The sequence below is a fragment of the Semicossyphus pulcher genome, unplaced genomic scaffold (assembly GCF_022749685.1).
Source record: "Semicossyphus pulcher isolate SPU_LCO1_2020_fin unplaced genomic scaffold, fSemPul1.0.p SCAF_22, whole genome shotgun sequence".
In the NCBI taxonomy this organism is placed as follows: Eukaryota; Metazoa; Chordata; class Actinopteri; order Labriformes; family Labridae; genus Semicossyphus; species Semicossyphus pulcher.
This window is the reverse complement of record NW_027211696.1, coordinates 20,418,740-20,441,154: the sequence shown is the minus strand read 5'-3', so window position 1 is coordinate 20,441,154 and position 22,415 is coordinate 20,418,740. Positions and strand designations below refer to the sequence as shown.

Genomic DNA, 22,415 nt, shown 5'->3' with positions numbered 1-22,415 from the left:
GTCCATGTAAACATAGGCGATGCTGCAGACAGCAGCTCATCTCTGATATTAAGAGCAGCCTTGTAAACAAACATTAATGTTGTTTGCAGTCATGTTGTGTAATTAAATGATATATTTGAAATCCTTTAGAGCAAACAGATTTAATGATACGATTAACATGCTGACAGATGGGACAGGTTTATAGTAGCTAGGAGTCGGTAAGAAGATTGCTCTTCATTATCAATACCTCTGCAGCTCATATACATACTGGAGACATGTTTGCACACAATAAGGTCTTTATTATTTTTAATGCTGTTTCATTGATAAACATGTAGCCATGATGTCAGGCCTGGTGATAATGAGACAGGTTAGTAAAAGGAGGCGTTTTAGTTTCTTTGGTTTGTTTGTCTCACAACAAAGAAAGTGAAGTATAATCAGTTAGAGATAATGCACAGCGAGCAGTTCATTATTGTGGAAATCAACCCCGGTGCAGTCAGAGGGGTCTCGTTCTCCCCTGAAGACGCTTATTTCTGCAGTAATGACCCGCTGATCATGCATCATCCCGTTTATTACACGGTTACTTCTAAACAAATCAAAACTTAGACAAGAAATATCAATTAAAAATGGTTTTATTGCTCCAGCTAGAAATAACAGAACATCATCCATAGCATGAGCTGGAGCTAATTTGTGCATGAGATTAATAACAGAGCCGCCGGTGATGAACGTGTCCCAGCTTCTCTGCTGTAATTTGCCGTCCGATTATTAGGAGGGGAATTATTTTATTACCTTCCTGTTGTCTGATATTAATCCCGTCATAATGTGTCTGTAGTGTGCGGCTGTACGCTCAGAGCTGTAAAACTAATGAGTGTGTGTTTGACGTGGAGCTGTGCTGTGTGTGTTACAGGGGCACTCATGGATACATGGCTCCAGAGGTCCTTCAGAAGGGGACGGCGTACGACAGCAGCGCCGACTGGTTCTCCTTAGGCTGCATGCTCTTCAAACTCCTCCGAGGGTAACGACTACAGCTCCTCTCTTCTCCTCCTCCTCCTCCCCCTCCTTCTTCTTCTTCTCCTCTTCTTCTTCTTGTTTTTCTGCTCTTCCTCCTTCTCCTTCTCCGCCTCCTGTTTCTTCTTGTTCTCCCTCTCCTGCTTCTTCTTCTCCACCCCTCCTCTTCTCCTCCCCCTCCTTCTTCTTTTCCACCCCTCCTCCTCTTCATTTTTCTTCTTCTCCTCCTGTATCTTCTTCTTCACCTCCTCCTCCTTCTTTTCCACCTCCTCCTTCTCCTCCTCCTTTTCTTCTTCTTGTTTTTCTGCACCTTTTCCTCCTCCGCCTCCTGTTTCTTCTTCTCCTCCTCCCCCTCCTTCTTCTTTTCCACCCCTCCTCCTCTCCTTCTCCTCCTCTTCCTTTATCTTCTTCTCCCCCTGTATCTTCTTCTTCACCTCCTCCTCCCCCACCTCCTCCTTCTCCTCTCCTCCTCTCCTCCTCTTCCTTTTTTCTTCCCCTCCTCTTCCTGTTTCTTCTATTTCTACCTTCCTCCTCCCTCTACTTCTTCTTTTCCACCTCCTCTCCTTTTTCTTCTCATCTTCCTCCTCCTCCTCATCCCTCTCCTTCTTCATCTTTTTCACCTCCTCCTCCCCTCCTCCCACTCCTTCTTCTCCCCTGTTCCTCTTCTCCTCCTCCTCGTCTCCTTCTTCTTCTTTTCCACTTCCTCTTCTTCCCCCTCCTTCTTCATATTTTCCTCCTCCTCACCTCCCCCACTTTCCTCTCCTCCTCCTCCTCCTCCTTCATCTTCTTCTTCTGTTCTTGTCTCCCTATGTGTCCTCACTTCCTCTCTGCTCTCAAACCTCTTCTGCCTCTTTGAATCTGCTCCTCTCTTCCCCACATCTCTCTCTCTCTCTCTCTCTCTCTCTCTCTCTCTGTTTGGTGTGTGTTTGATCTGGTTTGTGTGCAAGGCTGTGTGTGTGTGTGTGTGTGTGTTTGTTTGATCTGGAGTGTGTAAATGCCACAGGTCTGAGCCCAGTAGGTCAGAAATCAGGTAAAAGGGGGAAGTGTGTGTGTGTGTGTGTGTGTGTGTGTGTGTGTGTGTGTGTGTGTGTGTGTGTGTGTGTGTGTGTGTGTGTGTGTGTGTGTGTGTGTGTGTGTGTGTGTGTGTGTTGAGAGGCAGAGCGAGCAGAAAGAGGGAGAAGAGTGTGTGACGTGTCTTTCCATTGATGTTTGGATCAGGGTGTTTGAACACTTTAAAGAGGAGAGTGTCGGTCTTTGGTGAAAGGTTGAGAGATGGGCGCACATGTTTCGATACTCAGACGCAGCTTTGTGTAAAAGTAAAGAACATTTTTCTCTTCTAAACAATGTAAAAGCCGTCTCCCTGTAAATAAGGCTATAAATAAAACTCCTCAGCTGCCTAACTCATCTACAGGAGAAAGAAAACAAGAGTTTGTTTGTACTGGGCGAGTTTTTAATCGCTCTGTCATGTCAGACACTATTTGCCATGTTTCATGCGGTCAGGAGATGAAGACTAACCTGTTAAATCTGGGAAGATGCCAACAGAGCAAACAGATTATGCTTCTTCTTTTGTTGTTTAAAGACGGTGGGAAAATAGATTTTAGACGCCTTCTTGCAGCCTGGATCAGAACGGATCAGCTGATCGTTCACGGGAGTTAAATGTTTCATACATCAGAAGTTATTCTGCAAAATCTTTCTACGATTATTTTTCATCCATCCATCATCGATACCGCTTATCCTGTTCAGGGGGGCTGGAGCCTGTCCCAGCTGTTATTGGGCGAGAGGCGGGGTTACACGTGGACAGGTCACCTGTCAATCACAAGGCTGACACATAGACACAGACAACCTTTCACGCTCATGCCTCTTTCCCACCTAAATTTAGTGTGTTGACGCAGGTTTTTCAGACCCGAGAAGACCCGCTTTTAGACCCGCCAATTGTCTCTTTTCCCATTGCCAGTGAAGTATCCTCCTGTCTGTCTCTTTTCTGCTGCGTCACCGTCTGATGTCACAAACGTGCCGGAGACAGGGTTAGTAAACAGTGAAGATGTCACGGTGGTTAGGTCTTTATTGTATCTGTTACTCATTCAGTCTGTTTATCAAACTCAGCGCAGACATCTTTGGAACGATGTTCGAGCGCTGCTCGGACGGAGACGGGCGGAATTTGTAGCTGACATGATGAGGAGTCACAGACGGAGCATAGCATGGCACCGGCAAGGGGGCGGAGATAAGCTTGTCGACACGGGATTTGTGCTCCCATCAATGTGATAATTACCTGGGTCTACTGCAGAGTCATGTGACCCGGGTCTGAATGCCGATTGTAACCTTTCCCACTAAGCAAAAAAGCCGGGTTTCTCCCAGGTTATTGTTATATTGAGTTAAAGAGTCTTAAATGTTATCTTTTTGAGGTATAACTGCTTAGCTTAGCTTAGCTTAGCTTAGCTTAGTTTAACCAGAAAGGCGATTAAAAGCTGGTCTGACTCCATCTTAAGCTGAAAAACATTCCAATCAACACATCCAAAGCTGAATTATACGATGCATATTTTTTCGGTTGCATGGAGGAACTATGTCTTGGTAAGCAGCTGTGTATCCCTCCGCCATGCACATGATGGAGCGAATTCAGGAAGCTGCACAAGAAAGTTGTTCACAAAACGTCCACCACGAAGTTTTCATGTTTCGTTTTAGCATCAAGTTAGTTTGTGAGCGTTAAAGCTGTTGGTTTTCTTTATCCCAGTATAAATGTCACATATTAGACGGAGGATTTCATTCACATTGTCCCCTCCTGAACCTTTTATGCGGCCTGTTCAGAGTCTTATGATCTTTACTGTGTGTTTTTAACTATGTGTGAAGTGAAGCTTAAAGTCATGTGAGGTAAGAACTCCTCCATGGACGACACACTGACCTCTAGGTTCAACATGCCTCTGCACAACAAATTAAGGCTGTAAAACGTCGTCTACAGGCTGAGAATCACTCCTCTGATTGCATCTATAAAGTTCAGACTTAGATTTATCGATTAACACTCGTCCGATCTTCAGCGGTGCGTTCAGATGTCGTTTGGCTCGGGCTGAACAATTAGACTCATTGAGGATGTCGTGAGGAAGCTGCTTCTGCCGTTAAGGCTGCCAGTTGTTATTTGATCACTTTAAGTGGACTGCAGCACTCTTAGAGTTGCTGTTCTTTCTCGTAAATATGTTTGCTTGATGTATACGGGCGTACAGTTTTATTACCGGATCAGAATTATGTTTGTCTCTGAAAAGCTCTTGAACACAAGTTCTTCTGCTGCTTTAGAAATGTTTTATTGCGCCGCTTCTCTGCGTCTTAAACTTTCAGAAGAACTATTTCTTCCCAAACTGCTTCAATTTAGCTAAAAAAACGATATAAATATCCTACATTTAATTTGAAGTAGAGTAAGTAGCAACAAGCACCAACAGAATTGAACACAAGTCTCGGCTTCAATAATTCAAACTCTACATTAGCAGCATTCGTGCATTGGGTAAGCCAACGTTATATATTTGCGATTATATATATATGAGTAATTCCAAGTGAAAAAGGATGTAGAATAAGACATATGTGACTGTGAGGTTCAAGTTGCAACACTCAGCGTTAACCAGAGGATGTTTACATGCAAGTTGATTTAACAGCACTGTCCAAAAGTGTCCAAAGAAGGCCTCGGCTTCGACACTTTACCTCCAATACTCAACGCTCTCAAACGCTCTTAAAGCTCCGAGTCAGCGCTCAGACATGCAGGTGGTTAATTAGAGTGAGTAAGATCTGGGTCATTTCAAATTACCATTTCTTAATTTATAGTGTTGTAATATTTATGAGCTCACTGCTTCAGTTTAAACCCAGAACGGTGAAGTATGGGGCGGTGTGAACCGTGTGATTGTCAGTGTGTGTGCCCTCCCTCACCTCATCTTCCCTCACCCCTCCTCTCTTATTTATTCCCAATAATGCACCGTCAGAGTCTCAGTATCTGTCTCTCTCTCTCTCTCCTGCTCAGGCACAGTCCCTTCAGACAGCACAAGACCAAAGACAAACACGAGATTGACCGCATGACGCTCACCATGGTAAGACTCATCTACACGCCGCGCGGTGACAAACATGCACACGATGGCAGATGCACATGTAACAAGGAGTCTCTGTGTAAACATGCTGCAAACACAGAGGCAATATGAGTCTTTACTTAACCCTGAACACATGGGTTTGGCTGTTTGCCTTACAGTAATACCAAATGCACACAGATGTTTATATCCCTATGCATACTGTTATACTGTGTGTGAACAGACAATGCACGTTACTTTGAAGGCTTAGTTTAACCTGTGTGAGACACAGTCTTGTGTCTGGAGGTGTCAGCTTCCCTGTTAGAGATGAATCTCTTTGTTTTGGTCGTCTTCTCCTCTCCCTGCTCGGCCGTGTGTTTACTCTGCGTGTCATGTGAAGATACAGGAGATGAAGCATATGACAGAAACCTGGCTTAAACAAACTGGACGAGCAGCCAAGCTGTGAAAGTTAGTAAACGCCCCCAGGGCAGATTGATTTACAGCCACGTCCAACTCAGGTTTACTCAGGCAGTCGAGGCTCAGCCATCCAGGGAGGTTACAGACAGTTAAAAATGCAAAAGGCATCAAACTTGTATCTGTTTGAAGTGTTTAAAGCACCTTTAACAGAACTCAGAACTGCTCTCTGTTTCTTGTTCTTTTACTACGATGTTTGAGCTTCACTGAGCAGAGTCACGTCTGTGTTTACATTCATCTGCTGAAGGAGGAAAGCTTCCCTGAGCTCACCTTGAGGGAGATTCCTGTTTTTCTAAGTGACTGACAGGTACAAAAAGTTTGGCTTTGCTCCAGTAGATTGCTTCTCCTGCTAAACAGGCTTTAATGGCTGCAACGTAATCGATCCTTGGGATCGAATGTGCAAACACACAAGTATGAGTGTCTGACAGCGTTATAGACAGGGCCCCTGCAGAGAGACGCCTTTTTGTTAAAGAGTAAGAGGCTTTTTTTTAACCAGAAACAGACATTAAATTGCTCTCTTAAAGTCACCAGACTCCATTGACATAAACGGTCATTTTAACCTGCAGAACACAGAAGTTGCTGCTCTAATGCTGCCTTCATCGGTTAGTTTGTATGTGTGACTTTGGGGTTGTAAAGGGTGAGTTTGGATGCAACACAATATTTGTGTAACAAACAATAACACAAACAGACCGACAGACAGCAAGGCGACTCCTGTGTTCTGCAAGGTAAAATTACAGTTTTTTTCAATGAAGTCTGGTGTGTTTGAAGAGAGCGATGTATCGTCTTCCTCTGTAACAAAAAGGTCTATCTCTGTCTGTAATGTTGTCACACATTTAGATTAACAATATGAGCCGGTCAGTGGAAACAACAAGAACTTTTAGTGGACTTGGGCAACAGCAATAATATAAAATCCTTCATTTAGTTCAGCTGAGCACATTGGCGCTCCACAGCTGTCACTGTAGCTGCTAAAATCAACAGCTGCTGGCTTAAACTTTAACTCGCTACATCCTGTTAAACACAGTTAATTATGTCCGTTAAGTTAAGAATTCAAGCTTGTTCAGTTTGTAAAGTGATGGATGTTGAAAACAGTCAGTTTGTAAAGTGATGGATGTTGAAAACAGTCAGTTTGTAAAGTGATGGATGTTTGAAACAGTCAGTTTGTAAAGTGATGGATGTTTGAAACAGTTTGTAAAGTGATGGATGTTTGAAACAGTCAGTTTGTAAAGTGATGGATGTTTGAAACAGTCAGTTTGTAAAGTGATGGATGTTTGAAACAGTCAGTTTGTAAAGTGATGGATGTTTCAGTCAGTTTGTAAAGTGATGGATGTTTGAAACAGTTTGTAAAGTGATGGATGTTTGAAACAGTCAGTTTGTAAAGTGATGGATGTTTCAGTCAGTTTGTAAAGTGATGGATGTTTCAGTCAGTTTGTAAAGTGATGGATGTTTGAAACGGTTTGTAAAGTGATGGATGTTTGAAACAGTTTGTAAAGTGATGGATGTTTGAAACAGTCAGTTTGTAAAGTGATGGATGTTTGAAACAGTCCGTTTGTAAAGTGATGGATGTTTGAAACAGTCAGTTTGTAAAGTGATGGATGTTTGAAACAGTCAGTTTGTAAAGTGATGGATGTTTCAGACAGTTTGTAAAGTGATGGATGTTTCAGTCAGTTTGTAAAGTGATGGATGTTTCAGACAGTTTGTAAAGTGATGGATGTTTCAGTCAGTTTGTAAAGTGATGGATGTTTCAAACAGTCAGTTTGTAAAGTGATGGATGTTTGAAACAGTCCGTTTGTAAAGTGATGGATGTTTGAAACAGTCCGTTTGTAAAGTGATGGATGTTTCAAACAGTCAGTTTGTAAAGTGATGGATGTTTGAAACAGTCAGTTTGTAAAGTGATGGATGTTTGAAACAGTCAGTTTGTAAAGTGATGGATGTTTCAGTCAGTTTGTAAAGTGATGGATGTTTCAAACAGTCAGTTTGTAAAGTGATGGATGTTTCAAACAGTCAGTTTGTAAAGTGATGGATGTTTGAAACAGTTTGTAAAGTGATGGATGTTTCAGTCAGTTTGTAAAGTGATGGATGTTTGAAACAGTCAGTTTGTAAAGTGATGGATGTTTCAGTCAGTTTGTAAAGTGATGGATGTTTGAAACAGTCAGTTTGTAAAGTGATGGATGTTTGAAACAGTCAGTTTGTAAAGTGATGGATGTTTGAAACAGTTTGATGAAGTCAGTTTGTAAAATGATGGATTTGTGAAACAGTTCTCTTCTGTGCAGTGAGACCCTGAAACAAATGTAGGAAAGAAATAATCACAACAATAAGTTAGCATCGCCTGTTTTTTTGATTTTTGTTAGTCGACTAGTCATCGATTATTGAAACGGTTAGTCATATAATGAATTGCTTAATGTCTCTTATTTAGCTCTCAGCTTTAGTTAGAGGTTCTTTTAAACATGTGCCGACTAACAAAAAAGACAATAAATTCTTCATTAAAAAACATGTCTTTAATAAACTTTGCTGCTGATTTGGCTCCGACTGATACAGAAGAGAAACACAAAGGACAACAACAGACAAAGTGCTGATAGACAAAAATAAGTCCACCGTGCCTTCTCTTAAAAAAAGCTTTACAGATCCTGCAGGCGATCCTTTTCTCTGCAGCGTTGAGGCTGAAATGCTCCCAGACTTTACAAGTTTCAGGACGCGATGGTGTTGCATCGGCCGCCGACATTGTGCCATGTTTTGTTTACCTGTTGCTTCCTGCTCGCTGTTTTGCATGAACACCTCTCAGCAGAGATAGTTCGGATGTGAGATGGCTCACCCCTCAGCAACTCCAGAACACGATGTAGACAACCAATTGTTGCACCCCTACGTCCTACAAAAACAGACCCGCCTTAAAACTCCAGAACTGACCTGAGAAGTCTTTTAGTCTCTTATGTGATACAAAGTGATACAAAAACAGGATCAGTAGAGACCACAAAACTCTGGCCTTGTGTTTGAGGACTGTGAGGCAGAGCTGTGAGGAGAAAGTCTGCAGTGTATTTGTGTCTCATTGTCTGTTAGAGGAACACACTGCTGAACCTTTTGATGTCATGGGTCAGATTCAGCAAACACTCGGGATGAATGGCGTCCATTGAGCCCACCCGGTGACATATCTGCTCTCGCCCACACTTTCTCTTCCCTCCGTTCTCACATCTGAGCCCGGTCGCTCTGTGAAGGCGACGTGTTGTGTTTGAGCACAGACGAGTTCACGATGACAAACTGTGGACGGAATCTTCTCGCTCGCCGGCGGCAGCAGCAGTTGTCCGTCACGGAGGAACTCGTCCAAATCTGCGAGTCCGTTTATGTGTTCTGTCAGGACGAGAAGGGCTGCTGCTCCCTCCCACACACACACACACACACACACACACACACACACACACACACACACACACATTTACACACAAACACAGGCGCTATTTAGCAGAGCAGGACCTCTAAACACAGAAAGTATGATCTTCCATATCACAATAAATCCAGATTATGATTTTAATCCAGCCACTTAATCTGGTTTATCCCTTTAATCCTTGTCTGCTGGTGTGTATGTGTGTGCGAGAGGGAGATCGGCTGCGACTCCGGCCCGACCAGGCTAAAAATACTGCTCTATATGTCTTAGTGTTTATCAAACATGATGAATGGTCTCATTACATAAACACGATCGAAGCAGAGCGCAGAGAGAAGGCCGAGGATGAGGAGCCAAGACAGGAAGAGAGCAGATCCCGATAAATGTCCCTCCTGCTCTCTGAAACGTCTCCGCGGAGCAGCTGACAAACGTAAAACGTCAGCGAGAGAGAAAGAGGGGCGGAGCTGACTTTTGGAGGCTTCACGGGTCCAAAGTGACGCATCCAAATCCTAAAGGACCCGGGAACTTGTTCCAAGACTTTTTTTTTCTGTGATCAAACTTTTGTTTTAAGTTTTTCAACATTAGCAACACAAATAGATGAGTGACAGGAATCAAAAGGGGAACAAAATATACAGTAAAGAGAACAGAAAACCACCTCAGAACTAAACATGAATAAATAAATGTAATTAAATCAACAAAAAAGTGCCACCACAACCTCCTGTGTACACAAATTTACACTAGGGATCTAAGGTGTGCTCTGTAACTCTTATGATAATAGCAGTTATAATACAGATTATACATCAAACACACGTTCATGTACAGAGGTACACACACGCACACACACACACACACACAAATATAAACTTCACACGCATACACTGGGAAACAGAGACAATCTATTAAACCACTTCAAGAGTCAACAGCTGAGAGGAAGGCATCATTTACCGTAATATTCGCTGTATAAGACACTTTTTTTCTTCATCTAAAAAGTGGGCTGCGTCCTGTATACCGGGGCGACGGATATACCAGTATAAAATGCAGTTTATTTGTGTAATTTAGCAATTACAACAACAAAGCAATTTTATTGTGTTACGGTATTTTACCCAGACGATAGCGCTATAATCTAACTAACGCTTCGTCACGGACATGCGCCCCCATGATCGCGAGTGCAGCCGCCACCCTCCCACCTAGTGTCGGGAATTACGGCTCTTTGAAGGGAGCCGGATCTTATGGCTCTCTTCCTTTCTGAGAGCCGTCAGACTCGCAAACACGAAAGAGAAAAAAAAGCCGCTTTGTTAAAATGTAAACGTAACAGTGCTTACTCTCTGTTTCTGCTTATGCAGCTAAAATAAACAAAAACAGGCTAAAACACAGGCCTGAAGTTGTAGCTAACAATATAATGGGATTACACTTCCTGCTTACACCCCCCAATGCACTATGGGACCTGTGGTTCCAAAATGCAAAGCATTATTATACCCTAAATAGAAGTCAGACAAAGAAGAACAACTTTGTTCATGTTTTTCTCGCAGTGTTTATAGACACAGTGAAGACTCTCGCCTCTCTCCCCCTCCTCCACTCATACATTATGTATTATTGTTTATTGTATATTTATTAGAGAAAGATGAGAGCAATTGAAAACAGCTTTCTGATGCAAATATCACAGTGCTGATAGTCCGTGGTAATGTGCGGCTCCTGTGGCTGGAGGGCTATTATGGAAATAAGAGATTAAAACAGTGATGTAGAAAAAGTGGGATGAGTAAACATGCACTTATTTGTTTCGTGTTGAAAACTTGTGGACATATCGACTATTATTCAACAGTTTAGGAAGTGAGGGGTGTAAAGAGTGGACGTTTGTCTCGCCCTAAGTGTCAGACATCTTCCCCTGTACAAGTGTAAAAGCTGCAAATGATGTCAGTCTATTTTCAAAGAACCAATTCTCACTTTCCCTCCCCCCTCCTCCCCTCTCTCTTCTTGTTTCTCCCCTTTCTCCCTCCCCCTTTTCTCTCTTGCAGAATGTGGAGCTGCCAGACTCCTTCACTGCAGAGCTCAAAGACCTGCTGGAGGGGCTGCTGCAGAGAGACGTTTCCAAGAGGCTCGGCTGTCAGGGCCGAGGGTACGACGCACACACACGCACATTAACCTCTGTCCCATGTCGGCGTTCAGTCTGTGTCCACAGGCTGTGAATGAGTTCATCAGTCGGCTGTGCTCACTAATTAAATAACTGTGTGGTGTAGTTTAAAGACGGACACTGATCCGACAGATCATAACTGATTCCATCGTCGTACGACTGAAGCGGAGTGATGGATCTCTGTCTGCGCTGGCTGTTTGCCTGAGCAGCAGGACTGTGTGTGTCAGAGGTGGAGTAATGTGGCAAACACTGCCACCTAGTGTGCAGAAGTTATTTAACACATTAATGACAGAAACCCTCTCCCCCTTTTATCCCTCTCTCTCTCTGTGACACTCGCAGAGCCCCGGAGGTGAAGGAGCATCAGTTCTTCAAAGGCATCGACTGGCAGCAGGTTTACCTCCAGAAGGTGAGACACTCAATCACCTGTTGGTCTCTGTGCTGCAGGACAACAGCAGGGCAGGCCACCTCTGATGGGATGGACACATACAGAGAGATAACAGTGCTTGTTTGTGAGGAATGCTTGTTTCAGGATCTGCAGATTACATGTCAGTTTACATATTGACGGTCAGGAGGAAGTCGCCAGAGGACTGAAACCTTTAAAAGCTTTTACAAACAGTTTTCTTAAATACTGTTATTAATACATATTAGATCATCTGAGAAGTTGACACTGCTTTAATGAAACTTATTGTGAATAGAATCCTGACAGTAATTAATGTAAACATCATGTTCATGTTAAAAACTCAGGTAACTTTCAATATACAACATTTATCTTACCTTTATTTACATTGATTTCTCTTCTAACAAATGGCCTTACAAGGCGTAGGTGTAAATGTAGATTTCATTTTCTGCCTTGAACATCTGAAGTTCTGCTGCGTTCGGTAAAATCAAATAACGGGGCATCTCATGTAGAGGCCACAGTCCTCGATGTGGTGGCCCCCGACTCGACTCCCACTCATCATCCTTATTCTCTCTCCCCCTGTTTCTCTCCCTCAATGAAGGCATGAAAGGAATGAATTAAAGAAATATAAAACCAATCAAATAAAACCAGCGCTGTTCTTACAGATGGAAACAGATACTTGTGACTGATCCATGAAATTCACTGTTCTTAGGGGCCCCGGTTTAGCTCAACGGTTAAAACGCCCCAAGTATAGAGGCTCAGGCATCGACTCGGGAGGCCAGGGTTCAACTGCCGCATGTCATCCCCAGTCTCACATTTCCAACTCTATCCACTGTCCTATCGATAGAGAGATCAATAAATACGTCATTGATTTTGAGGGAAATTCAGGGTGTAATCATCGGGATCTAATAAAGGGAAAAAATAATCTTAAAGAAAAAGGTTAGGCACTTTATGAACATAAAATCAGGCCTTATTTTAATGTAATGAACTTTCTTCAAAAACATCATCTTATCACTTCTGAAGAACAACTCCTCAACTTCTCCTTTCGTTTAAAGTCTAAAGTTCATCATTCCTAAAATATTGAAGTTGGCTTCTTGTGTGTAACATGACTGACACGTGTCCTGTGATGCCACATAACCATGTGTTTCTCTCAGTTGATTGTGCAATGATTTGGGGTAATGTGGAGAAAAGAGGAAACATGCTTAAAAACTAAAGAAGCTTCAGGTCGTTTCTTCACTGGAGGAGGAGAGGAGGCGTTTCCTGATTGTAGAAACAAGAAGAGAGTTGTTTTTTATTCCAACCAGACGTTTAAACGGAGGGTAGACCCGATTAAAGGTCTAAGAAACAAAGCTTTGATTCTATGTAGGAGAGGGTCAAACGCTGGTTATTAACAGTTAGAATATACATCTCCACATGCAGCCCATCAGGTCGAGTCGTGGCTCTTTGTTTACAGCAGCAGTGGACGGAGCTCCTCTCGTCATCTGTCCTGTACACTTACATTTCCCATCACTTTAGGAAACACTGCTGCGGGACAGCCGCCTTGTTGTTCTGCTCTTCCTCTCTGAAAGCTCCTCTCTGTGTTCTCTCCTGCGTCTGTAGTACTCTCCTCCTTTAATCCCTCCCCGGGGAGAGGTGAATGCCGCAGACGCTTTTGACATCGGCTCTTTTGATGAGGAGGACACCAAGGGCATTAAGGTAACGCAGACTCTCACTCAAACACAAGCCACTTTTTTTACCCGCTTTCTTACACTGCGGAGGCTTTCAGAGCAGGAAGAACCCCTCGCTGTGGATGCAGGGGTCCTACTCGGCAAGAATCAGGGATGCTCGCACCGAGGGGGTCCAGAAAACTCATGAGCACCTTAAAAATATCATATTTAGGTCTCATATATCATGTAGCTTATCATGCGCAGTAAAGAAGCTTTGAGTAACTGACGATAAATAAAGTTCCTTCCTGCATCTGAAGACTCAAAAACAAGCAGTGAACAGACTTTTTTTGTTTGTGTTTTTAAGCAACAATGAATCACTAAAAATGAAACGATTGATGAACACATGGAGCTCCTAACAGGGATTATAAGCTCTTCTGTAAATCATCACCTGGACAAACAGCTTTTCCTGTTCAGGTGATCAGAAGCACCTGCAGAACTCAAACTGGATCCTGACTGGGATCATTTTAAACTCTGAAACCGGTTTAAAGAGCGCTCAGTTGTGTCGTCATGTATGATCTTGTGCTTCCTCTTTTACTGTGTTGTATTGTACGATTGCTCCTCCGCTGCTCGTCCGCTGTCCTCACCTACGTCTCACCTGCTTTCAAACACGTCGTCATCGGCCTCGTAAGGACAGTCCTTGTAACACATTGTCGAAAGTGCACACAGACCTGATGCGGTCAGCCACATACCAGGTTTTGACCTCGTCTTGTTGGTAACCGTAGGGACAACAAACCCGACCCACTCTGACACACTGTGACAACTAACCCTGTAATGGGGATGGTTGTCACAGTGAGTCAGAGTGTCTTTGACTGTCAATAACTTGCTGTTGACATAATGAAAGGGAGATACCCATTTCAAAGCAAGACCTGAAGCTTGCATCTAATTTAGGAATGATCACTGTGAGATGTACTGATCGTGAGTCATTCACACAAGAGTAAAACATGTGACGACCAACCCGTGTACCAGCCAAGTCCATCTCAGACAGACGGTGCAGGTTAGAGGTCCCACATGCTGGTGCCTTGCACCGGTTCACATGCTTCATACGTGTCCCTGAACCAATAAATATTAGGTCAATAGATTATGAAAATAATCTGTAGTTATCGCCCCTTTATGGACGTTTTAAACATACAGTATGTTCAGACATTTTAAACATTAAACTCATTGACTTGTGTAATATTTATTAAAGGCATAAATACACAACAGAGAGCTTAAAAAATCTTCTTTCTGTGCAAACCTCATCCAAACCCCTCTCTGGCTGATCGCTACATGCTAACTGCTAATTACTCACTCTGACATTGATTATTATGCAGCTGTATGAACTGTGTCGTGCTCCTCGAGCTCTCGGTGGTTCTGGTTTGTTCTTGTGTGCGTGTCTCACAAAGACGCCTCGAAGGCCGTGGAAGAACGGGATTGTTCTGTGCAGAGCGGCTGCAGTTCCAGTCTGGAATCACTTGGATGCTTTTTCATTATTTACTCTCTATAGGCGAAGCTATAGGAAGATAAGCATCGATTCTTTGTTATTAAAGAAACTCCCTGCAACATTAGATCCCTCCTTCATTAACATTAATGTGTCTGCAGTTAGTTATTCCTCCTCTGACACCTCGGTGCAGAGGAGTAAAAGACAAAGCGTATGTTTACATTTCCCCAGACAGAGCTGGTCATTAGCAGCAGCAGCAATAATCTACATAACTGCTGTACGGTGATGTGAGAGGATCCCCCGACGTTCATCCAGACCGAGCAGAACGAGCGCTTCTGTCTCAAAGTGAACTAATAACACGTTTGTTAGGGAGGAGGTGAAGATTACTGCAGGATGTGCACGTTTCATTGCATCATACTGAGAGGTGATTTCTATTATCTGTTCCCAACATGAGGTGGTCCAACTACAGCATCCAGCATGATAATACCGTTCAATCAACGCCTCTCTAAAGCACAAAAACTGTCAATCCTGTCTTCATGATGGGGACGTTTTATCGCAGGACTGTTGTGCATCATCTTTAACTAGGTGTACCTCTTTTTAAACAGGACACAGAGGCTATATGAGCTGTGCACTTAGTCTGGAGGAAATGTCAGTTTATCGTCATCGTCATGGCTGTGCATTTGCGGAGGGTGCTAACGATCTGAGGGGCCTGGAGGGGGAAAAGTTTGTAAATGTATGCAGGGGTTAGAGTAAGACCATGTGGGGCCTTCAGTGGGTCAGGTAGTATCTTGAAGTCTATCCTAAAGGCTTGGGCGGCATCCAGTTTTTCATACAGTAATACCTTCTTGCCGTAATACCAGAGTTTAAGGTATATGAAGGTATTAGAAAATAAAACAGTGCTGTAAAACTGCAGAGCGCTGGTTGGAGGGGGAAGTCGCTGTTACACTGACATGTTAGTTACAGCAGTTACTTGTTGGTCTTGCTAAACAACACAGGATTATATGAAACATAAATTATGCGACAGGCAGATCTGAAGGACGCACACACACGAATATAACTGCTCCAGTGATCGCTGATTTCTCCGGGTCACTGCACGTGCCCGTCTCGAGTTTCCAGGGCGCGCTCCCGCTGTAACTCCCCAGAGCCATCCTCCAATTGCAAAGTAGCCTTTAGTTTAAGTCATCAGCTGTCGGCATGCTGGCCATTATAAGTGCTGCGTAAAACCTGTATTATTCGTTTATCTTTCTCAGCTCTGCGCTTCACCCGTTCCTCCAGCAGGAGCCTGACGTCTGCTGGCACATGCTGTGCATTACAACTCACCACCTGCACATGATATCTGCATCAGTTTAATAGGAAAATGAGCACCTGGATTTGATTGAAATTCATACCGTCAAGATTTGTAAATATGGTACATCGTAATCCCATGATATCGTCCAGCCGCTGCTATCCTACACTACACACAGGAAGCCTATGAATCAATCAATCACGATATCTGATTAACTGAAGAAAACTAAATACCTCAAACAAGTGAAAGTGCAGGATTAATGTGGTGTCAGTTTTCAGTCTGTAAATTAAATTAACAGAACAACAGAACGACTGTAAAAAGGAATCAGGACTTTGGTTTTGAAAGTGGCTGACGCATCGCTTCACTCTCTCCTCCCCTATCTTCTGCTCTCCTGTCCAGTCATTTGCAAACAAACTATTCACACAGACACGTACGCTTTTGGAGTGTCTGTCAAACTAAAATTGAATGGAGTCCTTCTGAAATGTCCCTCTCTCTCCCCGTCTGTGTCCCTGCAGCTTCTGGACAGCGACCAGGAGCTGTACAAGAACTTCCCCCTGGTCATATCGGAGCGCTGGCAGCAGGAGGTGGCAGAGACGGTTTACGAGGCCGTCAACTCGGACACGGACAAGAACGAAGCTCGCAAGAGGGCCAAGAACAAGCAGCTTGGCCACGAGGAGGGTAAAGATGACTGTTAGCATTACACATTATTATTATTACTGCAGAACATGCAGACAGATGCTCTAACCCTGCCTGTGTCCGGTGCAGACTACGCGCTGGGGAAGGACTGCATAATGCACGGCTACATGCTGAAGCTGGGGAACCCGTTCCTCACACAGTGGCAGCGCAGATACTTCTACCTGTTCCCCAACCGCGTGGAGTGGAGGGGGGAGGGCGACACACGGGTGAGTTTACCTCCCAGCACACACGCTTACATCACGTTCCTCTCAGCGTTCATGTGTGTCACTTTCATGTCCGTCTGTGCTGTTCATCTGTCTGTCTGTGCATGAACGCCGTCTGTCTGTCTGTCTGTCTGTCTGTCCTGACGCCACACTGCGTGAAGGAGTCGTGGCTTAAACATTTTAAAAAGAGAGACGGGGTGAGTGTTAACACCAGGTCCAGGTCCCTGCTGTGTCCTCAGAGTAGAGCTGTAGATCTCCTCCCTGCTTCAGGCTCAGTAGTGCTGCTGCTCCAGTCTGTGCCTCCTCCTCAAGTTGCTTCTTTAAGGGCCCTTCACACCAGCCAGACAGTCTGCTCTCTGTGTCCTGCACCATTAGCACCAACCTTTCTCCTGCTGCAAACAGCACCAGCTGCTTTAGAATAATAGTCTGTTTATCTGCAGCCCTGGTTCTTCCTGTGAATGACAAATACAGACTACCACCCCCTGCTGGTGTGGAGGGTTATTTCCTCTCACACAGGGCAGAACGAACATCCTAGTTCCCCTTCTACTGTAGTCTTTACGGTGCGTTCAAGTGCAACTTTCTGCACAGACACAGGCAACATGAAGCGACAGGCCGCATTCCAACCAGTTCTTTGATGTTAGCTTGGTGAGTCTGGGGCTAAAGACAAGCAGCAGAAAGAGCTACACTGAGAGGCGTTCAAGTGCAGGAAGTACCAGCTGTTTTCTTGTTCTTTAAGAGTCATAACTCAGCATCTCCATCCAAAGATAAACATCCAAACATTTGCTGTTATTGTTTGTTTTTCTTATTTACACAGTGTTAGTCTGTCTCTCAATATCGTCTGACTTCCTGTCTGTGTCTCTCGGCTCTCAGCTCATTGGTTGCTGCTGAAGTCTTTCAAAACAAGGCTCAGTACTTTCCTCACAGCTGCTCACTGTGGTTTTTATTAAAGGAAATAGTGCATCTGTTGAGGACTATTTTCAGTGGCGGATTAATCCACAGTTCACACAGCCACAACTTATTCTGTCCAAGTCTGACCTCTGCAGCTCCGCAGTGATTGTCGTTAAGTCGATGGGAAGTCATCTTTGAGGCAGTGATGCATCATTCTCTGTTTTCTTCTTCTCTCTGCTCATTTTTGTCGACTTACCTCGCAGCAAAACCTGCTGACGATGGAGCAGATCGTGACGGTGGAGGAAACGCAGATTAAAGACAAGAAGTGCATCCTGCTGCGCATCAAAGGAGGGAAGCAGTTTGTGCTGCAGTGTGAGGTACGACCACCGCTCCACGTCTGACTCTTGTGTACGAGATAAACACAAACAGCTGATCTCTTTATTTTCTCATGTGTCCGTGTGTGCGTGTGTGTGTGTGTGTGTGCAGAGCGACCCGGAGTTCGTGCAGTGGAAGAAAGAGCTGACCGAGGCGTTCACAGAAGCTCAGAAGCTCCTGCGCCGCGCCCCCAAAGTCATCGGGAAGGGCCGGGCCGCGGTGGTGGAGCTCTCCAAACCTCCCCTCACACACCGCAATAGCAACGGCCTGTGAATACAAACACATACACACTTATATATGTACAAATATATACACACACATACACACCTCTACACACACACACACACACATACACACACTGCACCCCACCTCCTCCCTCCCTCATCAGCTGCAGGACGTTTGACAACTCCCCTCCCACCTGCCCACGACTGACGCCTCGCAGTGTGACCACCAGCCTCTTACACACACACACGCACACACACACACGCACGCACACACAGATCGACACGATGACCAATCATATAGTTTTTTTTGCCATGGGACCTCGCCAGTTTGCCGAGAGGAAGACGAGAAACATTCGGGGAGGACTCAGCATGTGAAGAAACCTCTGCATGAATGTGACGTCCCTGTCTCTCTCTGTCCCCCCTCCCTCCCTCCCTCTCTCCCCCTGTGACTCCCCCCTCGGACCACCACCCCGCTCTGAACCAGGACCCGCAGCAGCCTGACGGACTCGCAGAGCTAACGCCCCGATCCTCTCTTCTCTCTCGGAGGTGATGAGACGAGGAATCAGCGAAGAGGGGGAGGAAAAACAAATGAAGAAGAAGCTGCTGGACTTGTTCTCCCCCCCTCCCTCTCCTCACCCCTCCCTCTGTTATTGAAGTGCATAAAGTGCCAACATGGATATTTACTTGAGTCACCTGAAGCACACAGGAGGACCCGCTCGGTGGCAGATCGCCCCTGAATACCTGGATACGTTGGGTGTTTGTGTGTGTGGGTGGGGGGTGTTTTGTGGAGGTGCTGGTGGTTGATCATTCCAATGCAGACAAACAGGAAGTACAAGAAACCACAGACTCGCCCTCATTGGCTCTTGTACAGCCAGTTCCCATAGAGACTGAGATTCCATTGGCTGATGAAAACAGCAGCCGGTTGCTATGGGAACCATGAAGACTGGAGAAAGAGATGGAGGAGGGGGGAGGAAGAGAGGGAGGGAGGGGGGTGAGTGTATATAAGAAACCCTTTCTCTGTGCATCTCCAGTGTTTTAGTCCGACGTGTTTGCATTATCGGGGACTTCTCTGTCTGACTGTTTGTGGATCTGTCTGGGGGAGGAGGGGGAGGCAGGGTGGGTGGTGGTGGTTTTAATGGTGGGGGGAGGAGGAGGAGGAGGAGTGTGACAGCTTTCAATCACTCACAGCGCTGCGTTACCTCAGTCGGACTGTGTCAGTTTGAGTTTCTTTAGGGGCCAAAAGTCGCTCTGTGCTCGCTCGTATGTTCGTGTCGTCGCCTCGCAGCTTTCAACTTCATCATCCTGCTCGATCACAATCATCCCCAGAGGTTTACAGCATCAGTCAGGCAGGCAGTCAGCTGTGAGGGAGGAAGGAGGAGAATTGATTAAAGGAAACATCCCACAAAAATCCAACAAACAAACACGTCAAACAGACCATCTGTCTGATGTTTCAGGCATTTCAGTTGCTTTTCTGTCGCCATGAGAGGTTACAAATGTTTATGCACTCATTCTGCAACCTGCCTCGTCTACATGTAGTTCTGTGCAGGTTGAGTTGGCCTGCATTTCCCAGAATGCCCTTGGAGAGCCTTCAGAGAACAGTCAGAGGCAGGTTGAATGTCGAGTTAGGAAGAGGAGCAGAAAAGCGTCAAAAAGCAAGTGAAGGTTTCCCAGGAAAAAACAAGTAAGTTGCACACTCATTGAAAAAGCTGAGTAGAGCTGCAACAAGTTATTACTTTTCTTATTGATCACTCTGACGGTTCAGAAGATGAATCCATTCATAATATGGTTAAAATGCCCGTTATAGTAAGGTGTCGAATCCTCACGTTTGAGAGGCTGCCACCTGCAAAAAATGGAACTAAAAGATGAATCTACTGTGATCCGAAAAGTATCCGTTCTTTGATCATTGACGGGTGTTGCAGCTCTAATGGTTAGCGTAGCATTCAAGGTTTTTGGTCTTTATTAAGAGCCAAAGCAGAGTCCTGCGCCTGTCTAGATTTGCACACGCATCGAATCAAATCCACCTTTATTCTGCTGATTAAATTACGCTCATGAAGATGAACGTAAAAGACTGTCAGTCACCTTCAGTCCTCTCTGCTCTAAATCAAAACATGTATGTTTCTAATGCTTTTTGCAAGTTGCCAGTGCAGTTCTCTGAAGCCAACGTGCTGACGCCACTAATGCACGACTGCAATCTCTAATCGAAGGTGTCCTTCATGAGCTTTTGGGAAACATGTCTCACGGTTCAATCTCCATATTCGAGGATAAATGAGCATCCAGAGCTGCAGGTGAAAGAAACAGTTATAGCTTGGTTACAAACAAATCCACATGTTTGATTGATAGAATAATCATAAACTACCAGCTTTGACACATAAACATTTCCCATCAGGTCGCCCAGTTATCTGCAGGAAGGAGTAAAACAGCGTCAGTGTTTCAGGGCGGAGTTCTCCTCCAAGTATCGCTACGATTTTTAGTCTTTTATTTTCTTAAATGTGACACAGTTCAGACGAGGTGAAGCTTTTGTTTTAATCGGGGCTTTTTACGGTTTATTGAATCATTGATTTAACTGAAGGGCAGAAACGCGCACAATCGTGGTGTAGAGGAGCACGCGGCGGAGGAGCTGCGGGAGGACGGGGCGTTTAAATCTTTAATTTCAGGGTTTTTGTTTCTCATGCAGTAACTGTCCTCGTCTGTGATGTCCATGCATTTCCAGAGCTGTGATGTGCGAGCTGCAGTAGGATAAAGGGGATTGATTCGGGGTGCATTGTGATGGATTATTATTTTCTTTGTAGCCTTTAAGCAGTCAGGGGGAGATATTATCGTCTTATAGAGAAATGTTGTCACCTCTCAAGGTGTCTTTTATTTTTGTAAACCAAAATGGTTTTTATTGTTTTCATTGAAACTTATGTTGTTGCACCTTTTTAGCCCAATGTGTTACTTAATAGTTGTTCAATGTGCCAAATAACTGTTGCTGACGGAGAGGAACCAACGGGAAGCCTCCTTTTTCTGAATTCTTTGACCCGCCGACTCCAGCTCACACAAACTTTGCGGTGATGATGTGGCGGCGTCTTTTTGAAGGGTACAAAACTGTGACCAAACCGAAGAAGAAGAAGAAGAAGAAGGTGTGTGTTTGTGTGTGTGCGTTGCCATCAGGGACTCTGGACACACACACACCACCCGGCTCTACTCTCTCTACTCGTGGCTAAAAGTTTCCTCTCACACTGTATGTATGTGCTGTGAGTGTGTGTGAGCATACGTGCGCTTCATTCTGTACGTTCATGCAGTGGACTTTTCATTTGACTCTTTTTTTTTCACAGCTCAGAAACACGCTCAACACACAACAATTTAAAAGGATGGCATATAGGAAAAAAATTCAAAGTATATATAAATATATGTGTATATGAAATGAGGAAATGCTCTAGGTTTATTTAAAAGATTTAATGTAGAAAACAGTTGTTCGGGGAGGTCGGGGGTCTCGATGTGACTATAATTGTTTGTGGTGAAGACTTCAGCTCAAATCTTGCACATAAAGACTTTAGATATTGTACCTGCGAGTTCCAGATGATTATTTTTGTTTGAATACAGGACTCTTTGCTCTTTCATATTTATTGCGCGCGAGGGGGGCGCTCTCTCGCTCCGCCTCCCCTCGGCGTGTGTGAGCGCTCAGCGGAGAGCTCGCTGTAGAAACTCCTCCAGTTTACACCATCAGAAACTCTGTTTGTTTTATTTTTCATACGCCACAGACAAACACAAATACTACTGGCTTTGGGTTATTATTGCCATTGAGGTTATGATAATACTGATATATAATTGATAATATTATTCAATGATTATTATTAAATTTATTTTATTTCAATGATTTTTTTGTTTATGAGACAGGTAGGAAGTTGCGTGTTGGACTGCTTGTAAAAACAGTTCATGAATAAAAATCCTTTTTCCGTGTCGCCTGCTGTCACTGTGCTTTCATTCAAACGGGTTAAAAAACTGGACCGGTGCAGTTTGAACATGTGGAGCGCTGGTTTAGCTCAGTGGCTAATCACATGTCCCACATACAGAGGCCCCGCCCTCACAACAGAAGCCCGGTTCTCTCCCAACCTCGGCCCTTTGCAGGGATGTTTTCCCCTGTTTCTAACTCTCTCTCTCTCTCTCTCTCTCTCTCTCTCTCTCTCTCTCTCTCTCTCTCTCTCTCTCTCTCTCTCTCTCTCTCTCTCTCTCTCTCTCTAAATAAAGGCATAAA

At 44.4% G+C, this 22,415-nt stretch overlaps 2 protein-coding genes across 2 annotated transcripts in view; both read left to right on the top strand.

Moving 5' to 3' along the window:
- Window positions 1-19,273, top strand: part of grk3 (G protein-coupled receptor kinase 3) — a 63,863-nt gene extending 44,590 nt beyond the window's left edge. Inside the window, exons 13-21 of the mRNA XM_069673838.1 lie at window positions 884-991; window positions 4,979-5,045; window positions 10,875-10,975; window positions 11,330-11,396; window positions 12,987-13,082; window positions 16,311-16,473; window positions 16,561-16,697; window positions 17,846-17,959; window positions 18,069-19,273. Coding sequence (XP_069529939.1) covers window positions 884-991; window positions 4,979-5,045; window positions 10,875-10,975; window positions 11,330-11,396; window positions 12,987-13,082; window positions 16,311-16,473; window positions 16,561-16,697; window positions 17,846-17,959; window positions 18,069-18,230 — 1,015 coding nt within the window. The 3' untranslated portion in view covers window positions 18,231-19,273. The remainder of the gene's footprint in view (window positions 1-883; window positions 992-4,978; window positions 5,046-10,874; window positions 10,976-11,329; window positions 11,397-12,986; window positions 13,083-16,310; window positions 16,474-16,560; window positions 16,698-17,845; window positions 17,960-18,068) is intronic.
- LOC138602417 (unconventional myosin-XVIIIb-like) overlaps window positions 18,854-22,415 on the top strand; it is a 53,251-nt gene continuing 49,689 nt past the window's right edge. Inside the window, exon 1 of the mRNA XM_069673891.1 lies at window positions 18,854-18,930. Within this exon, the coding sequence (XP_069529992.1) occupies window positions 18,854-18,930 (77 nt within the window). The remainder of the gene's footprint in view (window positions 18,931-22,415) is intronic.